Source organism: Bufo gargarizans, chromosome 3 (genome assembly GCF_014858855.1).
Source record: "Bufo gargarizans isolate SCDJY-AF-19 chromosome 3, ASM1485885v1, whole genome shotgun sequence".
Lineage (NCBI taxonomy): Eukaryota > Metazoa > Chordata > Amphibia > Anura > Bufonidae > Bufo > Bufo gargarizans.
The window spans coordinates 263,485,882-263,509,764 of record NC_058082.1 but is presented as its reverse complement, the minus strand read 5'-3'; the positions used below and the strand labels follow the sequence as shown (position 1 = coordinate 263,509,764).

Sequence of the window (23,883 nt, the reverse complement as noted above, 5' to 3'; positions counted from 1 at the left end):
CGCTAAAAAAAAACCTCATTCAGATTAAAAGGAACTGATTTACAGTCACCGAAAATTTTCTGCAACAGAATCTGCCGCATGTGAAGATGCCCTAAGGCCCCTTTCACACGAGCGGGGTGGATTAGGTCTGGATGCGTTCAGTGAAACTCGCACCATTTTGCAAGCAAGTTCAGTCAGTTTTGGCTGCAATTGCGTTTAGTTGTTCAGTTTTTTCCGCGCGGGTGCAATGCGTTTTGATGCGTTTTTCACACGCGTGATAAAAAACTGAAGGTTTACAAACAACATCTCTTAGCAACCATCAGTGAAAAACGCATCGCACCCGCTTGCGGATGCAATGCGTTTTTCACGCAGCCCCATTCACTTCTATGGGGCCAGGGCTGCGTGAAAAACGCAGAATATAGAACATGCTGCATTTTTCACGCAACGCAGAACTGATGCATGAAAACACAAACACATTGAAATGAATGGGTCCGAATTCAGTGCGGGTGCTATGTGTTCACATCACGCATTGCACCCGCGCTGAAAACTCGCTCGTGTGAAAGGGGCCTAAGTCTTTCCTTTGCATTTCTCATTCCTACCAATCCACTTATGCCTTTAGCTCAAAAATTGCATCAAAAACTGCCACAAAAAGCTGTTAGTGTGACACCACCCTTACTAGGCTATTGATTCTTATCATTTATATTTGTGCATTTTACTACTTTAGTATTTGATTATTTTATATGCATTTACTAATGTGAGTGCACCTAGAAGTTGTAAATTGCATGAAAATATGGTGCATTTTTAGGGGAAATTGCCATATCTAGTTTTATAAAAAATACACTCTGCCTAGCATTACAATGGAGTGTGGCTTAACAGAAAAGGGCAGTTGCATAGCGGGAAAGGGTGTGACCTAATAGTGCCACAATTCTGTTGCAAAGTAAGCCAACCAATATCTGGTATAAAGTTAGATAAAAGTTAAACCAAACTGCACCAATTTACCATATAGCATGAACAACTGTGATAACTTTTGTCCATATCTAGACAGCCCGTCTAAGAAAGTAACGTAACAAAGGTCTACCAACTTCAAGTCACATATTTTGATGCAAGTCCTGTTCGCAACTTTTTGCTGCCTTTTTACGCAACTTTTTAAAAGTACAAGGGAAAGTGGACATTGTTTACATTGGTAATTTGTTTCACTCTAGATAAATCAATGCAATGTTTCTAAAAAGCAAAGTAATTTTTTATTTTAGACAAATAGCATAGTTTATCATGAGGCTAATTTCTTAAATCAGTTTTTCTTTAATCTGCATTGAAAGAATTTGTGTTAAATTGATGAAATGTTGTTTCATAAGTTAGGATGCACCCTTAAACAGTACACTTTTATCTAGCTGTTACTCTAGTTAAGGGATCGGCACTCCAGCTGCTGTAGAGCTACAAGGTTTCAGTCTGGTGGACAAGTCTGGGTTTGGCGAATGCCAGGAGAACATTATCTGCCTGTCTACACTGTGCCAATGGTAAAGTTTAGTAGAGGAGAGATAATGTAATTGGCTTGTTTTTCAGGGGTTGGCCTAGGGCTCCAGTAAGGCCAAATGCACACGGCCGTGAGCATGAGCCCTAAACAAAATGAAGCGCTACCTGTCAGTCATTGAAATCAATCTAGCTAATGGAGGTCAACCCAAAAATCCCCCACTACTATTGAACATTTATATGTGCTTATAAAGTGTATAGAAAACAATCCATCTATGCCACTACACAATCCAGCAAACACCCTGCTTACATCTACTGGATGAAAGAAAATTTCTACTTATCACTCTGCTCTAGAATAACCAGCACCTCAGTCAGATTATAATGTTCATCACTGAGTCCAAGAGTAATGTAATAGGCCAGTTTCAGACAAGCGTGTTCACTGCATGTAACCTGCTCCGTGTGGGATTGTGAATCCCATAGTGAAGTCTGCTCCTCTGAGAAGTCTGCACGACATTATGAAGATTGTCTAAAACTGGCCATAGGCCGCTTTCAGGCGAGAGAGTGTCATGCTCCGGACTTGCAGCGCAGCACCCGTCCTGAACTTCCAGCACTGCCGGAGTCACATAGCATTATATTGATTTATGATGTTATGTAACCCTTACAGTTCTGGAATGTATTGGATAACACTGACAGCATTATTAAGGATAACATAGCATTATAAATCAATCTGCTGGAAGTTCAGGGCGGGTGCTGCGCTGAGAGTACAGAACGTGACACTCGCTCGTCTGAAAGCAGCCATAGGAATAGATTCAAGGGCCTGTCTACCAAGCCAAGGGTCCATCTTCACTATTGATAGTAGTGTCATGTTTAGACAATCCCTTTTTTTTCTATATTTTTTTTTTTTCAGAAGGGTCCCCTGATTAAAAAAAAAACATATCACATCGAGTCCCACCTCCGAGATCCCCAACAATCAGTTTCAATCTATGAGAATGCTGGTAGTAGTTACTCAAACCCTGTGCAAAAGGATAGATTTTCTAATACAAGACATCTGATTTAGGATTAATGCACACAAGTGACTTATTTATGGATATCAACTGGCCTGGTAGCGGACCCCACCATTCAACCTTCTCTCCTAACTTGCACTCAGCCCAACATCAAGGGCACTCCAACCACACCAGGCAGGACCCACGAACCCCAGTGTGCTCCCTCCAGTCACTGCATTTCTACATTCTCCACAGTGATGGGAGTCCCAAAAGTGAATCTGCTAGCTCAAGGGACATAGGTTTCATAATGTCATTTTTGGGGGCCCAAAATAAACACATCCAAAACCACCTGACTTGTGCAGCATCTTTGGTAATTTCTCGTGTGTTTGAGCGCACTGCCTTTTATTTTTTTGCAGGCCTTGCTTTTTATATAAGAAAGTATGTAGACCCTGTACTTTCACATGCCCTCTAGACAGTATGGGAAAAATACATTGTTACAAAAAAAATAAATATGGATGCCTATGGGACAAAATAAAAAACACACCCAAAGCATGCTGCAATAATACAAAAAAAAAAAAGAAGATGCAATTGACCCAAAAGACACCTACAAATTTTGGTGCTAGTTGTCTATGAGAAACAAGTAACCTGGGGCACACAAGCATTTTTTTTTGCTACTGCCATTTCTGGGTCTCTAATATTTGTTTAATAATGCAGCATGTCAAGCTCTCCAGCTAGTTTTTCTGGCCTTTTGACATCTCTACAGTAATAAAACGCCAGGGGAAAAAAAGGTGTTCACGCAATTGTTCAAAAAAAAAAAAAAACATCTGTAAGTTTATGTTAAGAATTTGGTGTGGATCCACTTCTAAATATATTTTTATAGTAAAAAGCGCTTTCATTTTCCAATGCAGAGCCACAAATCCCCCAAATAGTCATAGATTTATGACATAATGCAGCCACCTCTAGAGGGTGCTCCCTCAAATGACAGCTGCAGACAGCCTTAACTGTCTATGTAGGGCAGGGATGGTCAACCTGAGGCTCTCCAGATGCTGCAAAACGACAACTCCCAGTATTCCCAGCCTGCCTACAGCAGGGCACGGTGGGAATTGTAGTTTTACAACAGCTGGAGAGCCATGGGTTGGCCATGCCTAATGTAGGGGATTGACAGCTCAGTTTTTTTTTAAAGCTTCAAAGAAATTGAGCATAGAATTTTGGATTTAAAAAAACATTGTTCTAGAAGGTGGATATTCACATTGGAGTGATGTGGGATTTTTACCGCTTCTCATCCACCAGCAAGTCCAAAAATGTTGCAGCATGTGGGTGAATTTGATTGCCAACAGATGTGTATTACTACTGAAGATGCCCATACAAGACTAATGTGGTGATCATTCATACATTCAGTAGGGAAGGAGAAAAAAAAACAAAAAAAAACACACAAGTCAATAACACCAACAGAGCAACATAGCACTGATGAACATGATCAGCACAATCTCTGTATCTTTAATAGTTCAGAAAAACTAATTACATTTCTTACCGCTACAAAGCAATGCTTCTAATAGAGTGGTGTCACACACAGCTTTTTGGGACAGTTTTTGGAAGGATTTCTGCTACTTCTTCAGTTGGACTGGGGTTCCTTGGGCTCACCAGGGGAAATTATTCTGGAGGCCCTACCCCAATATCATCAATAAAGTCTTAGGGCTGTTTCACACGAGCGAGTCCATTGCGGGAATCACGTTCCGTGTGTGAGTGTGATCCTCCGCTCTGGACTTGCAGCAGTGCACGGCATTATCATGATTTAGAATGCTATGTGCCTCTGCTTGTTCTTATTGCTACAGAATCACAGTGACACAAGGCTGTCAGTATGATTCTGTAGAAAAAAGGCCATGCAGAGACACATAGCATTATAAATCATGATAATGCCGTGCACTGCTGCAAGTCCAGAGCGGAGGATCACACACACACGGAGCGCGATTCCCGCAACAAACTCGTTCGTGTGAAACAGCCCTCATAGATTTTGAATCAATAAACAGACCCTAGTAGAAATTGATTGCCTCCTGAGGCAAGCAAAAGTTTTTTCTTCTCCTGGACCTTTGGGGCCCACTATAGTATCAGGGCCTGTGACCACTGGAGGCTTTGGTGCTCTGGAGGGCCAATCCAACTCTGTCTGCTGGATACACTTTTTAATTACACAAAAAAAAAAAAACCTGCATCAAAATCTGACACTACCCTTACCATTATCAAAAATGCCCCTGGTGGGACAGATAACACAGGCTGCGGTTTTAAAACGGCCCAGCATCCGCCACTTCTCAGTTCCCTCTTTCAGTGCAGTCTGCTCAGAAACCATGTACTCATAGCAGTTAATAATTTAATAAAAAAAAAAACAATTTGAACATTAACTAGGCATTTTAAATACGACCAAAACATTTAGCCTTTGTCAGTCCACATTAACTTTTCTTCATGTGCCGATTTTTTTTTTCTTTGCCAGTTTTTCTTGCTGGGTACTTGGCAGTTCACAATGAAGGCACTGTTCTCCTGAAACATAGGAAAAAATGTCAGTAAGCACCAGAAAGCCACATTGCAGCTAAATGCCGCGGTTCTGCAATGTAGTAGCTGTCCACGTGGTTTTTACAGGTGAAACATTTAATATGCTTTCAACTGGAAAAACAGCATTGCAAAACCGTGCAAACTGTAAAATAGCATGCAGTTTTCACAATGCATTTTATTTTTAAAATTTTTTATGATGACTGTTCTACAACGTGTAAACCCAGTCTAACAGGTTACAAATGGCTGGAATTTAAAGGGTTTCTATCATCAGAAAAATCGTTATGTAGCTGGCTGACATTAGTGATGTGCTAATGTCAGCAGAACATAACTGTATGATTGTTAACTCCCTGCCTGCCACCGTTCCCTCAAAATAAAGACTTTTATAATATGCTAATGAGCCTCCAGGTGCTAGTGGGGTGTTGCTGCAGCACCTAGAGGCTCCGTCCTCTCACCGTTTGGCACGCCCTTGTAAAGGTGATTGACATCCTCGGTCTCCTCCGTGCCCCGCAAATCCCACGCCATCCATCTTAGCATTAGGCACAGTGAGTGAAGGACGGCAGCAGGCGAGCGTCCTTCACTCACTGCGCCTGCGCCCAATACTAAAATGGACGGCAAAGGCGCGGGATTTGCAGGGGGAACAGAGGAGACCGCGTGCCAAACTGTGAGAGGATGGAGCCTCTAGGTGCTGCAGCAACGCCCCAGTAGCACCTAGAGGCTCATTCGCATATTATAAATGTCATTATTTAGCGCAAACGGCGGCAGGCAGGGAGTTATAGGTCATACAGTTATGTTCTGCTAACATTAGCACATCGCTAATGTCAGACAGCTATATAACCATTTTTTTTTTTTTAAGACAGAAACCCTTTAATTAAAACTTATTGCTAATCAAAATGAGCACACAGTTGGGGTATTAACTAGAGACTCATTTCACACATCAGTCTTATGGCCCCTTTCTACTTTTCCATTGAGCAGGCAATTGTCTGGAAGGAAGCACTGTATGGGAAGGAGGAAACGCCAACGCCATCACTCGTCCACATACAGAACTATTGCTCGTCAGCGGCAGAGCGTATTTACGCAGGACGATCTCCCGACAACAAACAATGATTTAGGTGCCTGCAGAACGGACACATGGATGTGGAAAGCACACAAGGCCAACTGCAGTACGGGGGTATTGGCAAAGGGCAGGGCATTATGCTACATGTGACGCGTTAAACCCCCATGTATTCCTCTTTTTTCATCATCGCAGTCCAAGAGCTATAATATTTGTATTTTTCCATCGATACAGCCGTATGAGGACATTTTTGAATACACATAATTACTGGTAAAGGAAATGTGTCACCAAAAATGTTATCTACCAGTTAAAACCATCATTATGGTTGCAGCCTTCTTGCCTGAGCTCTTCTTCACAGCATTAAAGTAAATGCTTTATGGCAGCCCCATGGGCCATAGAAGCAATGGTCAGGACTCAGGAGCTGACCCTATTGACTTACACGGGAGAGTTTTCTAGGCATGCTCTGTCACCTGTGCAGAGGTCACTGTACAAGGGAAGAATAGAAAAGCTTTGACAATCGCCTATTGTGAATGGTGGATCCTGTCTTATCTGTACATAGAGGTGATATCATTCAAGGCAGGATTAGAATGAGTTAACTGCTGTAAAGTGATCTGTACCCATCATCTATTTATCCCCAGGACTGTGACGAGGGGACATCCTCTGAGTCTGGAGGAAAGAAGGTTTGTACACAAACATAGAAGAGGATTCTTTACGGTAAGAGCAGTGAGACTATGGAACTCTCTGCCTGAGGAGGTGGTGATGGTGAGTACAGTAAAAGAGTTCAAGAGGGGCCTGGATGTATTTCTGGAGTGTAATAATATTACAGGCTATAGCTACTAGAGAGGGAGTTATTCTGATTGCCTGATTGGAGTCGGGAAGGAATTTTTTTCCCCCCTAAGTTTTCCACGCGGGTGCAATGCGTGACATGAACACATAGCGCCCGCACTGAATCCTGGACCCATTAATTTCAATGGGTCTTTGTACATGAGCGTTTTTTTCACCCATCAGTTCTGCGTTGTGCGAGAATCGCAGCATGTTCTATATTCTGCGTTTTTCATGCAGCCCTGGCCCCATAGAAGTGAATGGGGCTTCAGTGAAAAACACACTGTATCCGATAGCAAGTGAGGATGCAATGCGTTTTTCACTGATGGTTGCCAAGAGATGTTGTTTGTAAACCTTCAGTTTTTTATCACCCGCGTGTAAAACTCATCAATGTATTGCACCAGCACGGAAAAAGCTGAACAACTGAATGCAATCGCACACAAAACTGACTGAACTTGCTTGCAAAATGGTGCAAGTTTGCCTGAACGGACCCTGAACGCATCCGGACCTAATTCGTCATGCTCGTGTTAAAGTGGCCTAAAGTGGAGAAAATTGGCTTGTACCTCACAGTTTTTTTTGCCTTCCTCTGGATCAACTTGCAGGATGACAGGCCGAACTGGGTGGACAGATGTCTTTTTTTCTGCCTTATATACTATGTTACTATGTACAAAGCAAGAAGTGGCGCCAATTATTAGTTATAGTGGCCAATTCAAAAACTGCAGGATTTCTGGTTTTAGTTTAACCAGTACAGGACTGCCGCACGCAGGATTGCCCTGCAATTCTTCCTGGACGTGCCGGCGCGTCCTCTCGCGAGATTTCCTGTGAACGCGCGCACACAGGCGCGCGCGTTCACAGGATCGGCAGGTAAACGAGTGCATCTACAGCCTGCCAGCGGCGATAGTTCGCTGGCAGGCTGGAGATGCGATTTTTTTAACCCCTAAAAGGTATATTAGACGCTGTTTTCATAACAGCACCTAATATACCTGCTACCTGGTCCTCTGGTGGTCCCTTTTGCTTGGATTGACCACCAGAGGACACTCTGTAAAGTAGCACCAAGCACCACTACACTACACCCCCCCCCCCCCCCGTCACTTATTAACCCCTAATCACCCCATATAGACTCCCTGATCACCCCCCTGTCATTGAACACCCCCCCTGTAAGGCTCCATTCAGACGTCCGTATGCGTTTTGCGGATCCGCGAATCCACAAAACACGGACACCGGCAATGTGCTTTCCGCATTTTGCGGATCCGCACATTGCCAGAACTATATAGAAAATGCCTTTTCTTGTCTGCAATTGCGGACAACAATGAGACATGTTCTATAGGCTCAACAAAAAACGCAGTGTTCGCCCGATCAGACCTGATCTTGTGCGCACACTTGCGTTCAGTCCGTCCCATCGCAGTCACAGAATTTTTTTTTTCTGATCACTGCAAAAACACCGTAAAATCGCTGCGGCGCTATAAAAAGATCACTTTTGAGGGGCATGGCGAGTTCATAGAAGATTTATTTATTTTTTTGGCACAAGTTAGCGGAATTTTATTTTTATTTTTCTTACAAAGTCTAATATTCCACTAACTTGTGACAAAAAATTAAATCTCACATGAACTCGCCGTACCCCTCGCGTAATTTTTTTTTGACATTTATATTCCAGACTTCTTCTCACGCTTTACGGCCCAACAAATGCCAGGGCAGTATAAATACCCCACAAATTACCCCATTTCGGAAAGAAGACACCCCAAGGTATTCGCTGAGGGGCATAGCGAGTCCATGAAAGATTAAATTTTTTGTCACAAGTTAGCGGAAAGGGAGACAGAGGAAAAAAAATAAAAATAATCAATTTCCGCTAACTTGTGTAAAAAAACCAAAAAAAAAAACTTCTATGAACTCGCCATGCCCCTCAGAATACCTTGGGGTGTCTTCTTTCCAAAATGGGGTCACATGTGGGGCATTTATACTGCCCTGGCATTTTAGGGGCCCTAAAGCGTGAGAAGAAGTCTGGAATCCAAATGTCTAAAAATGCCCATCTAAAAGGGAATTGGGCCCCTTTGCGCATCTTGGCTGCAAACAAGTGTCACATGTGGTATCGCCGTACTCAGGAGAAGTTGGGCAATGTGTTTTGGGGTGTCTTTTTACATATAACCATGCTGGGTGAGAAAAATCTCTCTACAATGACAACTTTGTATAAAAAACCAAAATGGGAAAAGTTGACTTTTAGAGAGATATTTCTCTCACCCAGCATGGGTATATGTAAAAATACACCACAAAACACATTTCCCTACTTCTTCTGAGTACGGCAATACCACATGTGTGACACTTTTTTGCAGCCAAGATGGGCAAAGGGGCCCAATTTCCAATGAGTACTTTCAGCATTTCACAGGGCATTTTTACGAATTTGGATTTCAAACTACTTCTCATGCTTTAGGGCCCCTAGAATGCCAGGGCAGTACAAATACCCCACAAGTGACCCCCATTTTGGAAGGAAGACACCCCAAGGTATTTCGTGAGGGGTATGGTTAGTTCATGTAAAATTTTATTTTTAACTTGTGACAAAAAATAAAAAGTTCTATGAACTCGCTATGCCCATCAGCGAATACTTTAGGGTGTCTACTTTCCGAAATGGGGTCATTTGTGGGGTGTTTCTACTGTCTGGGCATTGTAGAACCTCAGGAAACATGGCAGGTGCTCAGAAAGTCAGAGCTGCTTCAAAATGCGGAAATTCACATTTTTGCACCATAGTTTATAAACGCTATAACTTTTACCCAAACCAATAAATATACACTTATTGCATTTTTTTTTATTTTTATCAAAGACATGTAGAACAATAAATTCAGAGAAAATTTCAAAAATTTCGATTAATATCAAAAAAAGTTAAAATGTCAGCAGCAATGAAATACCACCAAATGAAAGCTCTATTAGTGAGAAGAAAAGGAGGTAAAATTCATTTGGGTGGTAAGTTGCATGACCGAGCAATAAACCGTGAAAATAGTGTTGTGCAGAATTGTAAAAAGTGGTCTGGTCATTAAGGGGGTTTAAGCTAGGGGGGCTGAAGTGGTTAAATATTAAAAGTGACAAAAAAAATTAAAACATTAAAAATATTTAACAATATGTTAAACATAAAAAAGTGATTTAAACAACAGGTCATTTTCTGATGGCCCATTCCCTCTTAACTCTTTTTTAGGTGGATGGGAAGAAAAACAGCAATACTGCCACTGAGTTTTTACATTGTAAATTTTGCTATGTTCACTTTGCGTCATAAATATTTTCTGAGTCATTTCAATGACAGCGATTATATATATATATATATATATATATATATATATATATATATATATATATATATATATACACACACACATATACACACACACTTTTTTGTACTACAAACCTCTTTGTAAGGGCTTAATTTTTAATGGGACAACTTGTACATTTCATTGGTACCATTTTAAGGCACATACTTTTTGATCTCTTTTTATTCTGTTATTGGTGGGAAATAAGCAAAAAACAGCAATAGTCCTGATAGCATATACTGCAGAGAGACCTGGGGCCTTCATTAGGCTCCCAGCTGCAGCGTACAGACACCAGCACCCTGCAGACAGATGGAGCTCCTTTCCTCTTAATGCAGGCACTTTTATGAGAGTCAAGCTCCTGCTCATCGCAGCACTGGTAACCCATGCAGCGCTTTTTTTCTAGGTTGCCGCAAAAAGGCAACAGTCTAGCATAATGCGCATTAATGATTGCCCCAAAATACGTATCAGTGGTCATTAGTGGGATATGCTAGTTATGGATGGGATACTAACTAGTTATGCAAGAAATAGTTACTTTGACCTACATCATTTTGGCACTGTCTGCTAAGGAGTAGGGGGCAATACAGTGATTTTTCTAAGAATAAGGATGCTTGTCCCACAGATACTTATTAACCAAACAGGATATGCCATAAATGTCTCAGAGATGGCAGTGCCACCTCCTGGACCCCCAACCTCACCCAAAAGGTACAAAAAGCTCTTTAAACGAGCTCTGCCATTGTCATTTCTGTTTAGTAATCAAATTGCGCAATATCCATATCATCTATTTTATTTTCCGGCATGGTCATGTAGATTACACGCTCAAGACCTAAATCTCAGGAACATGGACTTTTAACTGCTCAAGGAGTAGTTTCAAGTGAGGCACACTGGCACTGTCCTGGTGAGACAGACCATCAAGGACACTCACCACAACTTTTACTTCTTCCTCCGCTTCGTCTTCATTAAGGTTTTCCCTAGAATTAATGTAAATATGTTACCAAAAACACTGTTTGATAAAATACAGTTTTCCCGGGAAAAAAAACAAACACATTACCATGAAAATGCAATGCAATTAACAAGGCCAGGCATGATGACATTTTTACTGCTTGGCCTTGTTAATGAAAGTGCAGAGGGTGCGGCAGTTGCATCAACTTGCAGGATGACAGGCCGAACTGCATGGACAAATGTCTTTTTTCGGCCTTATGTACTATGTTACTCTATTCAAGTCATTGGGTCAGTGAAGAAAAAAAAAAAGAAAAAAAACAAACACGATATCAGTGTATGGTCTATTTTTCATGGACTAAGTGCGTTTTTTTTTTTTCTTTTTTAACGGACATATTGATGCCATACAGATGGAAAAAAAATTGACAAATGAAACACAGTTGAAGACTATGCCGATTCACTACAAATGGAAAATAGTTTTAGCAGACAGCACATGGATGAGTTTTACATTGCTTGTATGAATAAACCCTTTGGGAAATTGTGGTTACTAAGTGCTTCTGAAATATATGGCCACTGTAATAATTCCAAATAGTATGGACAAGGAGGCTTCAACCAAGAGGGTTTTGGAGGATGGATGGGAGGTGGGTACTGGTTTACATTGAAGAGGCCAAGCTGGTGTATGGACACTCAATTACGCACAATCCTCGGTCATAAGGAAAAAACATACCTGTCATTGCAGGTGACCTTCAGAAAAAGCAGTTGTGTGTACACGTGGAGTCGCACTGTAGCCATTATATGACTTGGATCTTACATTTGTCACCGGTTTTCTCCTCTGCAGGCTTTTGTCTCTTCTAGGGCTGCAACGATTACTCGATGTAATCGACACAAAAAAATCCTCGATGCAGTTTTCCTGCATCGAGGATTCGTTTTGATCACGTGACCACGGAGCATGAGTAAAGTAAAGCCGGCTATCACTCACCGCTCCGTGGTCTCCTGACGGCACAGTGTTGAACTGTCCTGGACCTGGCGTGCACACATCAGCGTGCGCTGCCTGGCGCTCTGCGACGTCAGGTCCCAGTGCACGTTGGGAAGATGACGCTGCGGTCCTTCTCCTGCGAACTCCATATCGGCCAGCCACGAACCGTGCCAGGAAAGGTAAGTATTACAGGGGAGGGGGGGGGGGGGGGGGGGGGGGCTTGGAGGGGCTGATGGCACTGGGGGAGTGGGGACATGATGGCATGGAGGGAATTTAGACTAGAACCTTCTGAATCACAGGTGCATATCCATGAAGCAAACATACTTGCAAAAAACTAAATGGCTGCACACCGTTATATATACAAACAATAGAGCTAAGAAATGGGGGTCATTCTAGATAAAAGTGGTACAATGCCGACTATAAATGAGTTAATGGAAGCTCTTAGCGCACATATTTGATCAAACGTGTGTCGAGCCCATCTTCCAAATATGTGCACTAAGAGCTTCCATTAACTCATTTATAGTCGGTATTGTACCACTTTTATTTAGAATGATCCCCATATCTTAGCTCTATTGTTTTTATGTATAATGATGTGCAGCCATTTTATTTATTATAATCATGTTTGCTTCATGGATATGCACCTGTGATTCTGAAGGTTCTAGGCTAAATTTTCTTGTAGTATATATTGAGGGTAGCGCCTCTTTTAGACTGAACACGCCTATCTCCCTGGGGCTTCTGAGCAGAGTACGTATGTGGCTGGTTCCTACACTGCCCTGAATATTATAGTCTTAGGTAAGTCCAAAGAGAGGCAGTATATTTAGTGTTAGGGACCCATCTGTGGAAGCCACCTTGACGCCTGGTAGATGGGCCCGACAAGAGCTTTCATTGACCTTTTTATAGTAGGTATTGTACCACTTTTATTTAGAATGACCCCCATTTCTTAGCTCTATTGTTTGTATGTATAATGGTGTGCAGCCATTTTATTTTTTATAATGATGGCATGGAGGGGTTGATGGCACTGGGGGACATGATGGCATGGAGGGGCTGATGGCACTGGGGGGTGCTGATGGTACAGAGGACTGGTGGCACTGGGAGGGTGCTGATGGTACAGAGGACTGATGGCACTGGGAGGGTGCTGATGGTACAGAGGACTGATGGCACTGGGAGGGTGCTGATGGTACAGAGGACTGATGGCACTGGGGGGGTGCTGATGGTACAGAGGACTGATGGCACTGGGGGGGGTGCTGATGGTACAGAGGACTGATGGCACTGGGGGGGGGGGGGTGCTGATGGTACAGAGGACTGATGGCACTGGGGGGGGGTGCTGATGGTACAGAGGACTGATGGCACTGGGGGGGGTGCTGATGGTACAGAGGACTGATGGCACTGGGGGGGGGTGCTGATGGTACAGAGGACTGATGGCACTGGGGGGGGGTGCTGATGGTACAGAGGACTGATGGCACTGGGGGGGGGGGTGCTGATGGTACAGAGGACCGATGGCACTGGAGGGGTGCTGATGGTACAGAGGACCGATGGCACTGGGGGGGGGGGGTGCTGATGGTACAGAGGACCAATGGCACTGGGGGGGGGTGCTGATGGTACAGAGGACCAATGGCACTGGGGGGGGGTGCTGATGGTACAGAGGACCAATGGCACTGGGGGGGGGGGGTGCTGATGGTACAGAGGACCGATGGCACTGGGGGGGGGGTGCTGATGGTACAGAGGACTGATGGCACGGGGGGGGGGTGCTGATGGTACAGAGGACTGATGGCACTGGGGGGGTGCTGATGGTACAGAGGACTGATGGCACTGGGGGGGGGTGCTGATGGTACAGAGGACTGATGGCACTGGGGGGGGGGTGCTGATGGTACAGAGGACTGATGGCACTGGGGGGGGGGTGCTGATGGTACAGAGGACCGATGGCACTGGGGGGGGGGTGCTGATGGTACAGAGGACTGATGGCACGGGGGGGGGGTGCTGATGGTACAGAGGACTGATGGCACTGGGGGGGTGCTGATGGTACAGAGGACTGATGGCACTGGGGGGGGGTGCTGATGGTACAGAGGACTGATGGCACTGGGGGGGGGGTGCTGATGGTACAGAGGACTGATGGCACTGGGGGGGGGGTGCTGATGGTACAGAGGACTGATGGCACTGGGGGGGGTGCTGATGGTACAGAGGACTGATGGCACTGGGGGGGGGGTGCTGATGGTACAGAGGACTGATGGCACTGGGGGGGGGGGTGCTGATGGTACAGAGGACTGATGGCACTGGGGGGGGGGGGGGTGCTGATGGTACAGAGGACTGATGGCACTGGGGGGGGGTGCTGATGGTACAGAGGACTGATGGCACTGGGGGGGGGTGCTGATGGTACAGAGGACTGATGGCACTGGGGGGGGGGTGCTGATGGTACAGAGGACTGATGGCACTGGGGAGGGGTGCTGATGGCGCTGAGGACTGAAGGCACGGGGGGGGGGGGCTGATGAGTTTTTATAAGGGAAAATGTTCTTTTAATTAGTTTTTTTTCTTATTAGAGTACTCGATTAATCGTTGGATAGAATACTTGATTACTAGAATAAATCGATAGCTGCAGCCCTAGTCTCTACTTGTCATTTTTCCCAGAAAGAGTTGGTGAAAAAAAAGCTATGATATCTCCCATACACTGCACTCAGAACAGGAGATTATGTTCTTCTGACTTTGTGGGAGTAGCAGCATGGTGGAACACAGAGAAGTACTGAGCAGTGTAGCTATGAAACCAGTACTGAGGCGAGATAGAAAACTTAAAAGGTAATCGGTCACCACATACCTTGAAATAAATCCAGCTAACATGGGAGATGCAAACTTGTCAGAATATTCTAATGCCATTTGTCCCATGTTGATACATGGCCGAAATCCAGAGAAATACATTTATTTTATGCAAATTACCCCCTCGGTGCAATAAGCACGTTGCTGTTGCATCCGAGGCTCTGCTCATTTTCTTTGCTGGAGATGCCAACCACTTTGACTGACAGGGTGCATGCATAGCCGTGAGAATTCAGGTCAAGATGGGATTATGTTTATATTGCCAGGCCCTGTTAGACAAGGCAGTGGGGGTGCAACTGGCAAAGAAAATGTAATCAGCTACACCCTTGCTGCTCCAAGGGTCTAATTTGCATAAATGTAAAAGGCTTACCCCTCTGAATCTGGGCCATGTATCAACATGGAACCAAGAGCATTAGAATCTGCTGACAGCTCCCATGCCAGCTGGATTTATTTCAAGGTGTGGAGAAAGATTCTAGCAGCTCCTCCTTCCACTCCCTTAACTATCCAAAGACTTCTATGGGCAGCATATAACCAGATCTCTCAGTGAGCTTATAATCAGTCTTGTCTCTCAAAATGGACTTTATTTGTGTGAATGATCAGTCCTGGAGATGGGGTGGGGGAAGATATCCGAGTGCTTGTGGCAGTCCCAGAGAGATAAATGTATGGACAGGGCTCATGTGTGCCAGCCGTCCCATTCATATGGGGGAACATGAAGTTATCTCTGGGACCCCCACCGATCTTATAGTCTACCGCTGGCACACAAAAACTGAACTTATGTCCCCCAATATGAATGGAGAGGCTGTCACACGTGAGCACTGTCCCTCCATTCAACTTTATAGGATTGCCAGAGACAGAATACAGGCACTCAGCTATCTTCCCCCACCCCATCTCCAGGACTGAACATTCACAGCTAAAGTCCATCTTGATAGACAAGACTGATTACCCATTTAATAGCAGTTAAATGGTTATGTAGAAGCTAGTCACACACATTAGATAATGTTGCCTGAGCTTGCCAATTCCAGTAAGACCAGTCAACTATTTCAACTGCCCAATCCTTTTTTTCTGGGGGAGACACTGTCATAAGAGTCTGTCAGAGGCGTTCTCTCTCTCCTCTTAGAACACATTATCAGCTATCAATTGTGTATGGCCAGCAGCCTAGAAACACATGTGGAAAAAATAATTCATAATATATAATAATTAGGGATGAGCGAATTTGTGTTCTCAAGTTCGGCGTACAAGGTTCGTGTTATCTAAGGATTCCGCTACCACGGACCATAAGTTATGGCCCATGGTAGCGGAATCCATAATGGAATTCTTAGATAACCTGAATCTCAGGAATGGCCCAACACTAATAATAATATATAGTTTGCGCAAGAGGATCTAGAGAAGACAACACAGGAATTATGCTTACCCAGGATCAGAAATGGGCGATAGAGACTCATCTTCATCCAAATAGGAGTATTCCCTTATTCCGAAGTTCTCATTCTTCAAATTTTCATCTTCTTCAATGTTCTTCAGAGACTGCTTTAAGGAACGCTCGTATTTAAGTTTTTTTACACGGTTTAAGAATCCACCCAAAACGAATTGCTGCATGGAAGAAATCACTGCATGAGTAAATAATAATTAGGAGACAAAACAGTACAGGTTTAGCCTGAGCCAAGCTACCACTATCATTTGATGATAACCTAAATACATAATTCATGCCGTCATTAAAGCCAGTGACACCCATAGCAAATGCTGACATGTATTTTACATAGAATAATAGCAGACACTTAGATTTCTAACACAGTCTGTCAAAGAGGCAAATCCGCAGCTTTTCATCTGGAAAATGACGCAAGTTCCACACATTTCTTACGCTGCATATGAAAGAGATGAATGAAATTACACTGGATTTGGAAAGTTTTTTGGTAAGATTCTGGTACAAAACCTGAGCCCATGCCCGCATTATATAGGACTATTCTGGTCTATACCATTCTACTGCACCGATTCGTAAAGTAGCAGAACGGCACAAAGCAGAGTGATAAGTAAAGCCCGCTTTACACTGCCCGATTTTCGGCAGATAATCACTAACGAGCGTTTGCAGTGTAATTCTACCACCGATTGCCCAATAAACGAGCAAATTTTTTGTCAGGTTAAAAAAATTATTGTTTCCAGGCGGATTGTGGTGTCTAAAAACAATCTGCCACCGGCACACCACTATACAGCATGGGGACAGGTGACGGCATAGCATGTAATAGCAGCAGTCTCCTCCGCTAGCGAGCAGGTAATTGTCAGGGACATCACATTCATCGGTCACATGGCCTAGGCTCGTCTCAGATCCATTTAAGTCATGCCAGAAGTCAGACCACCACCAATCGCATATTGATGAGCTATCCTGAGAATAGGCCATCAATATGAAAATCCAAGAAAACCCCTTTAGAGGAGACCTATCGCCATTCCTGACTATTTTGTTTTCTTTTGCATTCTCCATGAATAAGCAATTCTGGAGCATCCTTACTCATAACTTGGCTTTGTTCCTCTGGTCTATCTCCTAGAAACTTATAAATAAATTGGTAACTAGGTGTTACCACTCCATATGTCACACATTGTGGAGTCCACACATTGTGGGCACTCCACAACTGTATTCATAACTTACTAACAGGAATAACAAAGGAACTGCATAAACACAAAGTTCTAGGAAAACAAGTTCCATAATTGTCATATCAGGGGGAATACAAGTATTTACTAGAACAGACATGTCAGGATAACTTACTGTCCCTCTCTATGGCATGTGGGCATCGCAGAAGGGATATCCTGCTTGGGGACCCACTCTGCACCAGAGCAAAGAGTTGCTAGAAAGAGGAGCTCTCACACTGTTGGACTAGGGACGACCATTCATCACACAGTTACCCAATTCATTTAAAGGAGTATTCCAACAGAAAGGGGCATTTACTAAAGAGTTTACGCCAGAATTGTGGCTTAAAAAGTCGCAACTTATGGCACACGCCATATTTAAGACCTTTTGAGCTTCTCGTCACTTTTCCAAAGTGGCCAGGGAAGAGGTGGCCTGGCCCTTACAACTTTCACCAGAAACTTGAGCAAGTTAAAGCTTAAGTACTGTATTATGCCAGTGCCTAGGTGGCGTAGACTTCATGGCAAAGATACTCCTAAGGCCTCATGCACACGACCGTTTTTTTTTTAAGGTCCGCAAAAACGGGGTCCGTAGGTCCGTGACCGTTTTTTTGTCCGTGGGTCTTCCTTGTTTTTTGGAGGATCCACGGACATGAAAAATGAAAAAAAAAATCTAAGTCAAGTTTGCCATTGAAATGATAGGAAAAAACGGACACAGATCACGGACACGGATCACAATCTTGTGTGCATCCGTGATTTTTTACGGACCCATTGACTTGAATGGGTCCGTGAACCGTTGGCCATGAAAAAAATAGGACAGGTCATATTTTTTTCACGGCCAGGAAACACGGATCACGGATGCGGCTGCCAAAAGGTGCATTTTCCGATTTTTCCACGGACCCATTGAAAGTCAATGGGTCAGTGAAAAAAAACGGAAAACGGCACAACGGCCACGGATGCACACAACGGTCGTGTGCATGAGGCCTAATTTAAAGAGGCAATGATGAAACCAAGATAGGTAACCCACTGTCAGTTTACTGTTGCTTTGAGATGAACTATTATCTTATTTGAAGGGTAATAGTACATGTAGAATTGGGATGATAGTTTGACAGCTTTATTGTTCTCTTGATAAGCCTAGAAAAAGATGCCCACAGAAGAGCACTGCATTGATTAGGCCCCATGCATACAACCATATCCATTTTGCGATCCGCAAAACATGGATACCGGCTGTATGTGGCCTACATTTTACCCATTCCGCACTTACCGCCCTATGTAAAAAAAAAAACATCCTTGTCCGCAAAACGAACATATGGAAGCGGACAGCACACGGTGCGCTCCACACATTTTTTGCAGCCCAATTGAAATGAATGGGTCTGCATAGGATCTACAAAAAAATGCAGATCAGTTGCAGACCAAAAATAGTTGTGTGCGTGTGAGGCCTTAGTGTAATATTTGATTCTCTAATTGAGTCACCCATTCCCCTGCCCCTGAGTTCTGAGAGACTGCCTGCTATGCTAGCGGTCCAAACAAAAAGGAAGTAAAAAATCCTGTCAGGAAGCAGTGTACATGGAGTGTCCTTAAAATTATATCCAGAAAATCCTTCACCTATTTTTTTAATTAAAAACTAAATTAGATAGAACAGTCATACAGTTGGTAATATGTGATGGAAGTGTCCCTTTTAGTGGTCACCATATCATACTACATTTCCCCTGCAGCTTCCACCAGTGACAGCAACTGATTTCCGGGACTTAAGCCCTATGCTCATGACTATTTTTGGTCTGCATCCAGTCCACATTTTTTTGGGCGGATCAGATGTGGACCCATTTATTTGGTCTGCTCTGCATCCATACGTCAGTTTCGCTGTCCCCCAAAAAAAAAAAAAAAAGATAGAACATGTCCCAAGGCTCGAGTCCTGCGGGAACGCCAGGCAAAAGGACCAGGAAGCGGTGAAGGCTTTGTACTCACCGCTTCCTGGTCCTCTGTAGGTAACGCTTGAAGTTAAAATATACCATCGGATTGGAGAAAACTGTAAGTATAATGCTGCTGACTAACTGACCATGGCGATCGTGAAAACTCAGATCTGAAAAAGCTAACAGTATTATTTTCCGTTATAACTGGGGGCTGATGGAGAGGCTTCTGGGGGCTGCTATGAGGGATGGGGCTCTTATCTGAGGTCTGATAGGGGGTCATTCATATTGGGGTCTGAGCTGAGGTGTGATCTGAGGTCTTATTAACATTGGGGATTTTATTGGGGCTGTGAGCTGAGGTCTGATTAACATTGGGGGTCTGATTGGTGGTCTGACCTGAGGTGTAATTCATTTCTTTTTTTTTTCCGGAGCAGCTTGGAGAAAAAAGGCCTCACAGTCTCCCACACTCCTTCTGCCCGGCCAAGCCAGCCAGCACCCCTGAGGCCAAGCCAGCCAGAACCCCTGAGGCAGCACCCCTGAGGCCAAGCCAGCCAGCACCCGAGTCTTCAGAACTGTAAGTAAATTATACATAAGGGGAGCTTATAATATGAAAGAGACGAATTACGCCTGAACAGACATATAGCGCAAATTCCAGTTTTTGTTTAGGTTTTATGTTGCACTAAATTTTCTGCGAAATATATATATTTTTTTTTTTTTGGGGGGGAAGGGGGTCGGGGTGGCAGTGGATCTTGGTTTTTTTTCCCCAGGACTTGACCCCTGACATGTAGAGATGAGCGAACTTCTGTTTTAAGTTCGGCGTCTAAAGTTCGGCTTCCGGTTAGCGGAGAATCCCGATCTGGATCCGGATATGGATTCAGACTTCCGTTGTGGTCCGTGGTAGCGGAATCAATAATCGGCCATTATTGATTCCGCTACCACGGACCACAACGGAAGTCGGAATCCATATCCGGAACCATATCGGGATTCTCCGCTAACCGGAAGCCGAACTTTAGACGCCGAACTTAAAACAGAAGTTCGCTCATCTCTACTGACATGTCCTATTCTTGTCCATTTTGCTGACAAAAAAAGCATTTGTAAGAGAGTGGTAAACGTGGAACGGGAAAGAAAACATGGGATGCACATAACCAGTATATCAGTGTTTTGCTTACCGCAAAATTGATATGGTCGTGCGCATGGGGCATTAAAGAAACGGCAATCAATTTTTTCTCTCTCTCCAAAATCTCCACTTTTTGAAAGGAGATATAGGCACACGACCGTGATCGGTCCGGGAAACATGGCCTGGCGTCTCCCAGGCCAACTTATTTATACTACAGTCAGTTCCTATCTGATGGTGGGGCTAGCGCAGTGTGCTCACTTGAAGATTAAAGTACTCTACACTAGCCCCGCAATCAAACAGAGGCTGACTGTTTCATAAATTACTATGATGCAGTCAGTTCGGGTCAGGGGAGCCGCAGCCGGCCCGAGAGGTGTGGCCAACACATGGCACGTGTTTCCCAAGCCGATCACAGTCGTCAGCATGAACCCTAAGAAACAGAGAGTGCATGTGTAGAGCCAGTGCTTTACCTCATATGTAAAATACAGCTTCAATGGAAGATACTTGAGTGGTGTAAAAGGAAATTTTATTCCTTTATCAAACAGTCGGTGCCTTCTTTCTTCCAAGGGAACAGAATATTGTTTATGTTTGGTAGCGGTTTTCCTTCTCCGTGGCCTTTTACCTTTCACCAAAGACCTAATCTTTCTTGTCTTACTTTGTTTCCATCTCCTCCAGTTACGGAAGGGATGTTTAACAAACTCCGAGATTTCCGTCTTCAACGATAGAGAAGTGTTGTCAGAAGATGAATTCGAGGCAGATGAAGACTTCAATTTCTGTTTTTGACCTCTTCGTATTCTTGTTCTCCTAAGAGGATAACTAACTGCATCCTGGAACAAACTAGCGCAATAAAAAAAAAAAGTTTATTTTTTTTTGCCAACCGTTTTGAAATAAAAAATAAATTAAAAAAGTTAAAATAATGAAACATACATAAATTAAAAGGCAGGGAGAGAGGAAAAAACGCACATGGAGTTGTCTAAGAGGGCATATATGGAGAATGACGGTAACGAGGCATTGTTTTCAGTGAGCAGGAGACTCCATAAGGGTCAATGCTGATTTTGTCTCTTTTCTGAGACCACATAAAACGTTAAACTTTTGCAATCAGTTCACTGTGCAGAGACGCATGGTAGCTGTGGGTTGGTGTGGACCAGTGCCAAGTGGCTTTGGCCTGATAGGGAAGCTGAAGGCTGCCAGGTCTCACCACCTGTATACATTGTGTTGCAGTAGTTACCATGTGATGCTAGACTAAATCAGTGTAAGGTCCTGCTCGATGTGGTGAGTAGGCCTATACATACAAATAGCCTTGTGTTGTGCTTAGCAGCAATACATAGCATGGGCATGTGTGACCCAAGTTTTTCTCACATGCTGAATGGCACCTGCAGTGTGCCAAGTGGTCTAGTACCATGGTGCTAAAACTGCATGCACTTTCCCATGGCATTTGGGCACAGCGTCCACCGGTGAAACAAGTTGAAAGCACTTGTTTCACGTGCACGAGCCACGCATTTCAGAGCCATCTAGGTTTTTCAACATTGCTTACTTCTGATGCAATCCAGCATACGAGAAAAACAGGGCCGACCAATCACGTTTATGGTGTCCTACGAGGACCATGAAGGGTTCTACTAAAATCATTTCCTTTTAGTAACAACTAGGATGAGGAAAACTGTAAATGAATGAGAAGGTCCTACCAGTTTTCGTCGGTTTCACTTGTGGAGGAGAGGTTTTCCCTTTCAGGTCTATGTTCTGAATCAGGGATAAGCGGCACACTGCACCCCGCTGATCCGCTGTCCAGCTCACCCTCAACCTCAGAACGATCCATTGGAGAACTGCAGGACTCCGACTATCAGCCTGGGCAAACAACACAGAAACATAAGTAAGGCTTCCTTCACACAGACTATGTTTTTGAGAGGTGAATCATGGGATTGGTTGGATACAGCAACAAGAAGTGCTACATACAGGATGGAAACATGGTGAAAACAGGTCATAAGAGTCCAAATTAAAAAGGAGGTAAGAAACTACACGACTAGGTCTGTTAAAAAAACATAGTAACCCTGGAAAAACCCTTAAAAAGGTTCTCAGGCTTTTCTGAAAATCCCAGAGCCTTCAGACCCTGTGGAGTAAAGATGGTTTCCTGTGTACTTGCCCCTGATGCACCATGTCCCATTGGCTGTGGGCTTTTCCACTTGGGTCCTGAGTAGAAGAGCAGCTGAACAGGAAGACTCAGGAGGACCCACAGCCAGCCTGGCAACATCGGGGTGTGATGGAGTTGTAAGTACAGAGGAAACCATACTTCCGTCACAGGGTCTGAACACTCTGGGATTCTCAGAAATGTCTGGAGAACCCCTTTCAGCTCTGTTCACATGACTCCCAGATCTGCTTTGGAATGGATCCTGATTAGTGATGAGCGAACTTCTGTTTTAAGTTCGGCGTCTAAAGTTCGGCTTCCGGTTAGCGGAGAATCCCGATATGGTTCCCGATATGGATTCCGACTTCCGTTGTGGTCCGTGGTAGCGGAATCAATAATGGCCGATTATTGATTCCGCTACCACGGACCACAACGGAAGTCGGAATCCATATCGGGAACCATATCTGGATTCTCCGCTAACCGGAAGCCGAACTTTAGACGCCGAACTTAAAACAGAAGTTCGCTCATCACTAATCCTGATTAATACTGACTGGGACTATGCTATTTGGAAAGCTAAAGAACAGGAGTAGTGTTGAGCAAACTTGTGTTTTAAGTTCGGCGTCTAAAGTTCGGGTTATTGAAGAATAGCGTTATAGATTCCGCTACCACAGACCGTAACGGAATTTAGAATCCATAACGCGATTCTTCGATAACCCGAACTTTAGACGCCGAACTTACAACACACGTTTGCTCAACACTAAACAGGACCATTATACCAGGGTGATCACAGCGTAACCCACCTCATAGAAGCACAGGTCAGCAGCCCCTACAAGTCTCATCTAAGACTCGGTTCACATTTGCCCTGTGGTCTCCATTTAGAAAGGATACTTCTTGAACCCAACAGACCCCATTGATTTACAGTGGGTCCGCCATGCTTCCTGTTATATTTAGAGTCTGTTACAGAGTACACCTACTAAATGGTCCTCTCCATTGCTCTGTCAGAGAGGCCTACAACAGGAGTATCTCCCATCCTACAGGTCTGAGGTATGCAGATTAATAAATCCCCCCTAATGGAACTTGAGCCCACCTAGACAGCTGAAAGGGTGCATTCACGCAGGCTGTTCTGGTGCAGTTTTCATAGCCTAAACTGGGATAGATAGGTATAGGCCCCCCTCCCTTTACTTCAGCTCCATACTTCGTCTTCATAGGGTAGGACCATGAACGGAAAGGACCTTCTGGCGTCACGGAGGCACGTGACATACTGAAATCACGTGACCGCAAAGCGC

General features: G+C 44.1%; 1 protein-coding gene across 1 annotated transcript; it reads right to left on the bottom strand.

Annotated features, from left to right (window-relative positions):
- Nucleotides 1-4,777: 4,777 nt before the first annotated feature.
- On the bottom strand, nucleotides 4,778-23,841 carry TAF1D (TATA-box binding protein associated factor, RNA polymerase I subunit D). The gene is made up of 6 exons (XM_044287774.1): nucleotides 23,685-23,841; nucleotides 22,161-22,320; nucleotides 20,949-21,315; nucleotides 16,259-16,434; nucleotides 11,056-11,101; nucleotides 4,778-4,958 (listed from the first exon to the last, which is right to left on the bottom strand). The coding sequence occupies exons 2-6, from the start codon at nucleotides 22,289-22,291 to the stop codon at nucleotides 4,851-4,853; spliced, it is 828 nt and encodes a 275-aa protein (XP_044143709.1). The 5' UTR covers nucleotides 22,292-22,320; nucleotides 23,685-23,841; the 3' UTR covers nucleotides 4,778-4,850.
- Between the last annotated feature and the right edge of the window lie 42 nt (nucleotides 23,842-23,883).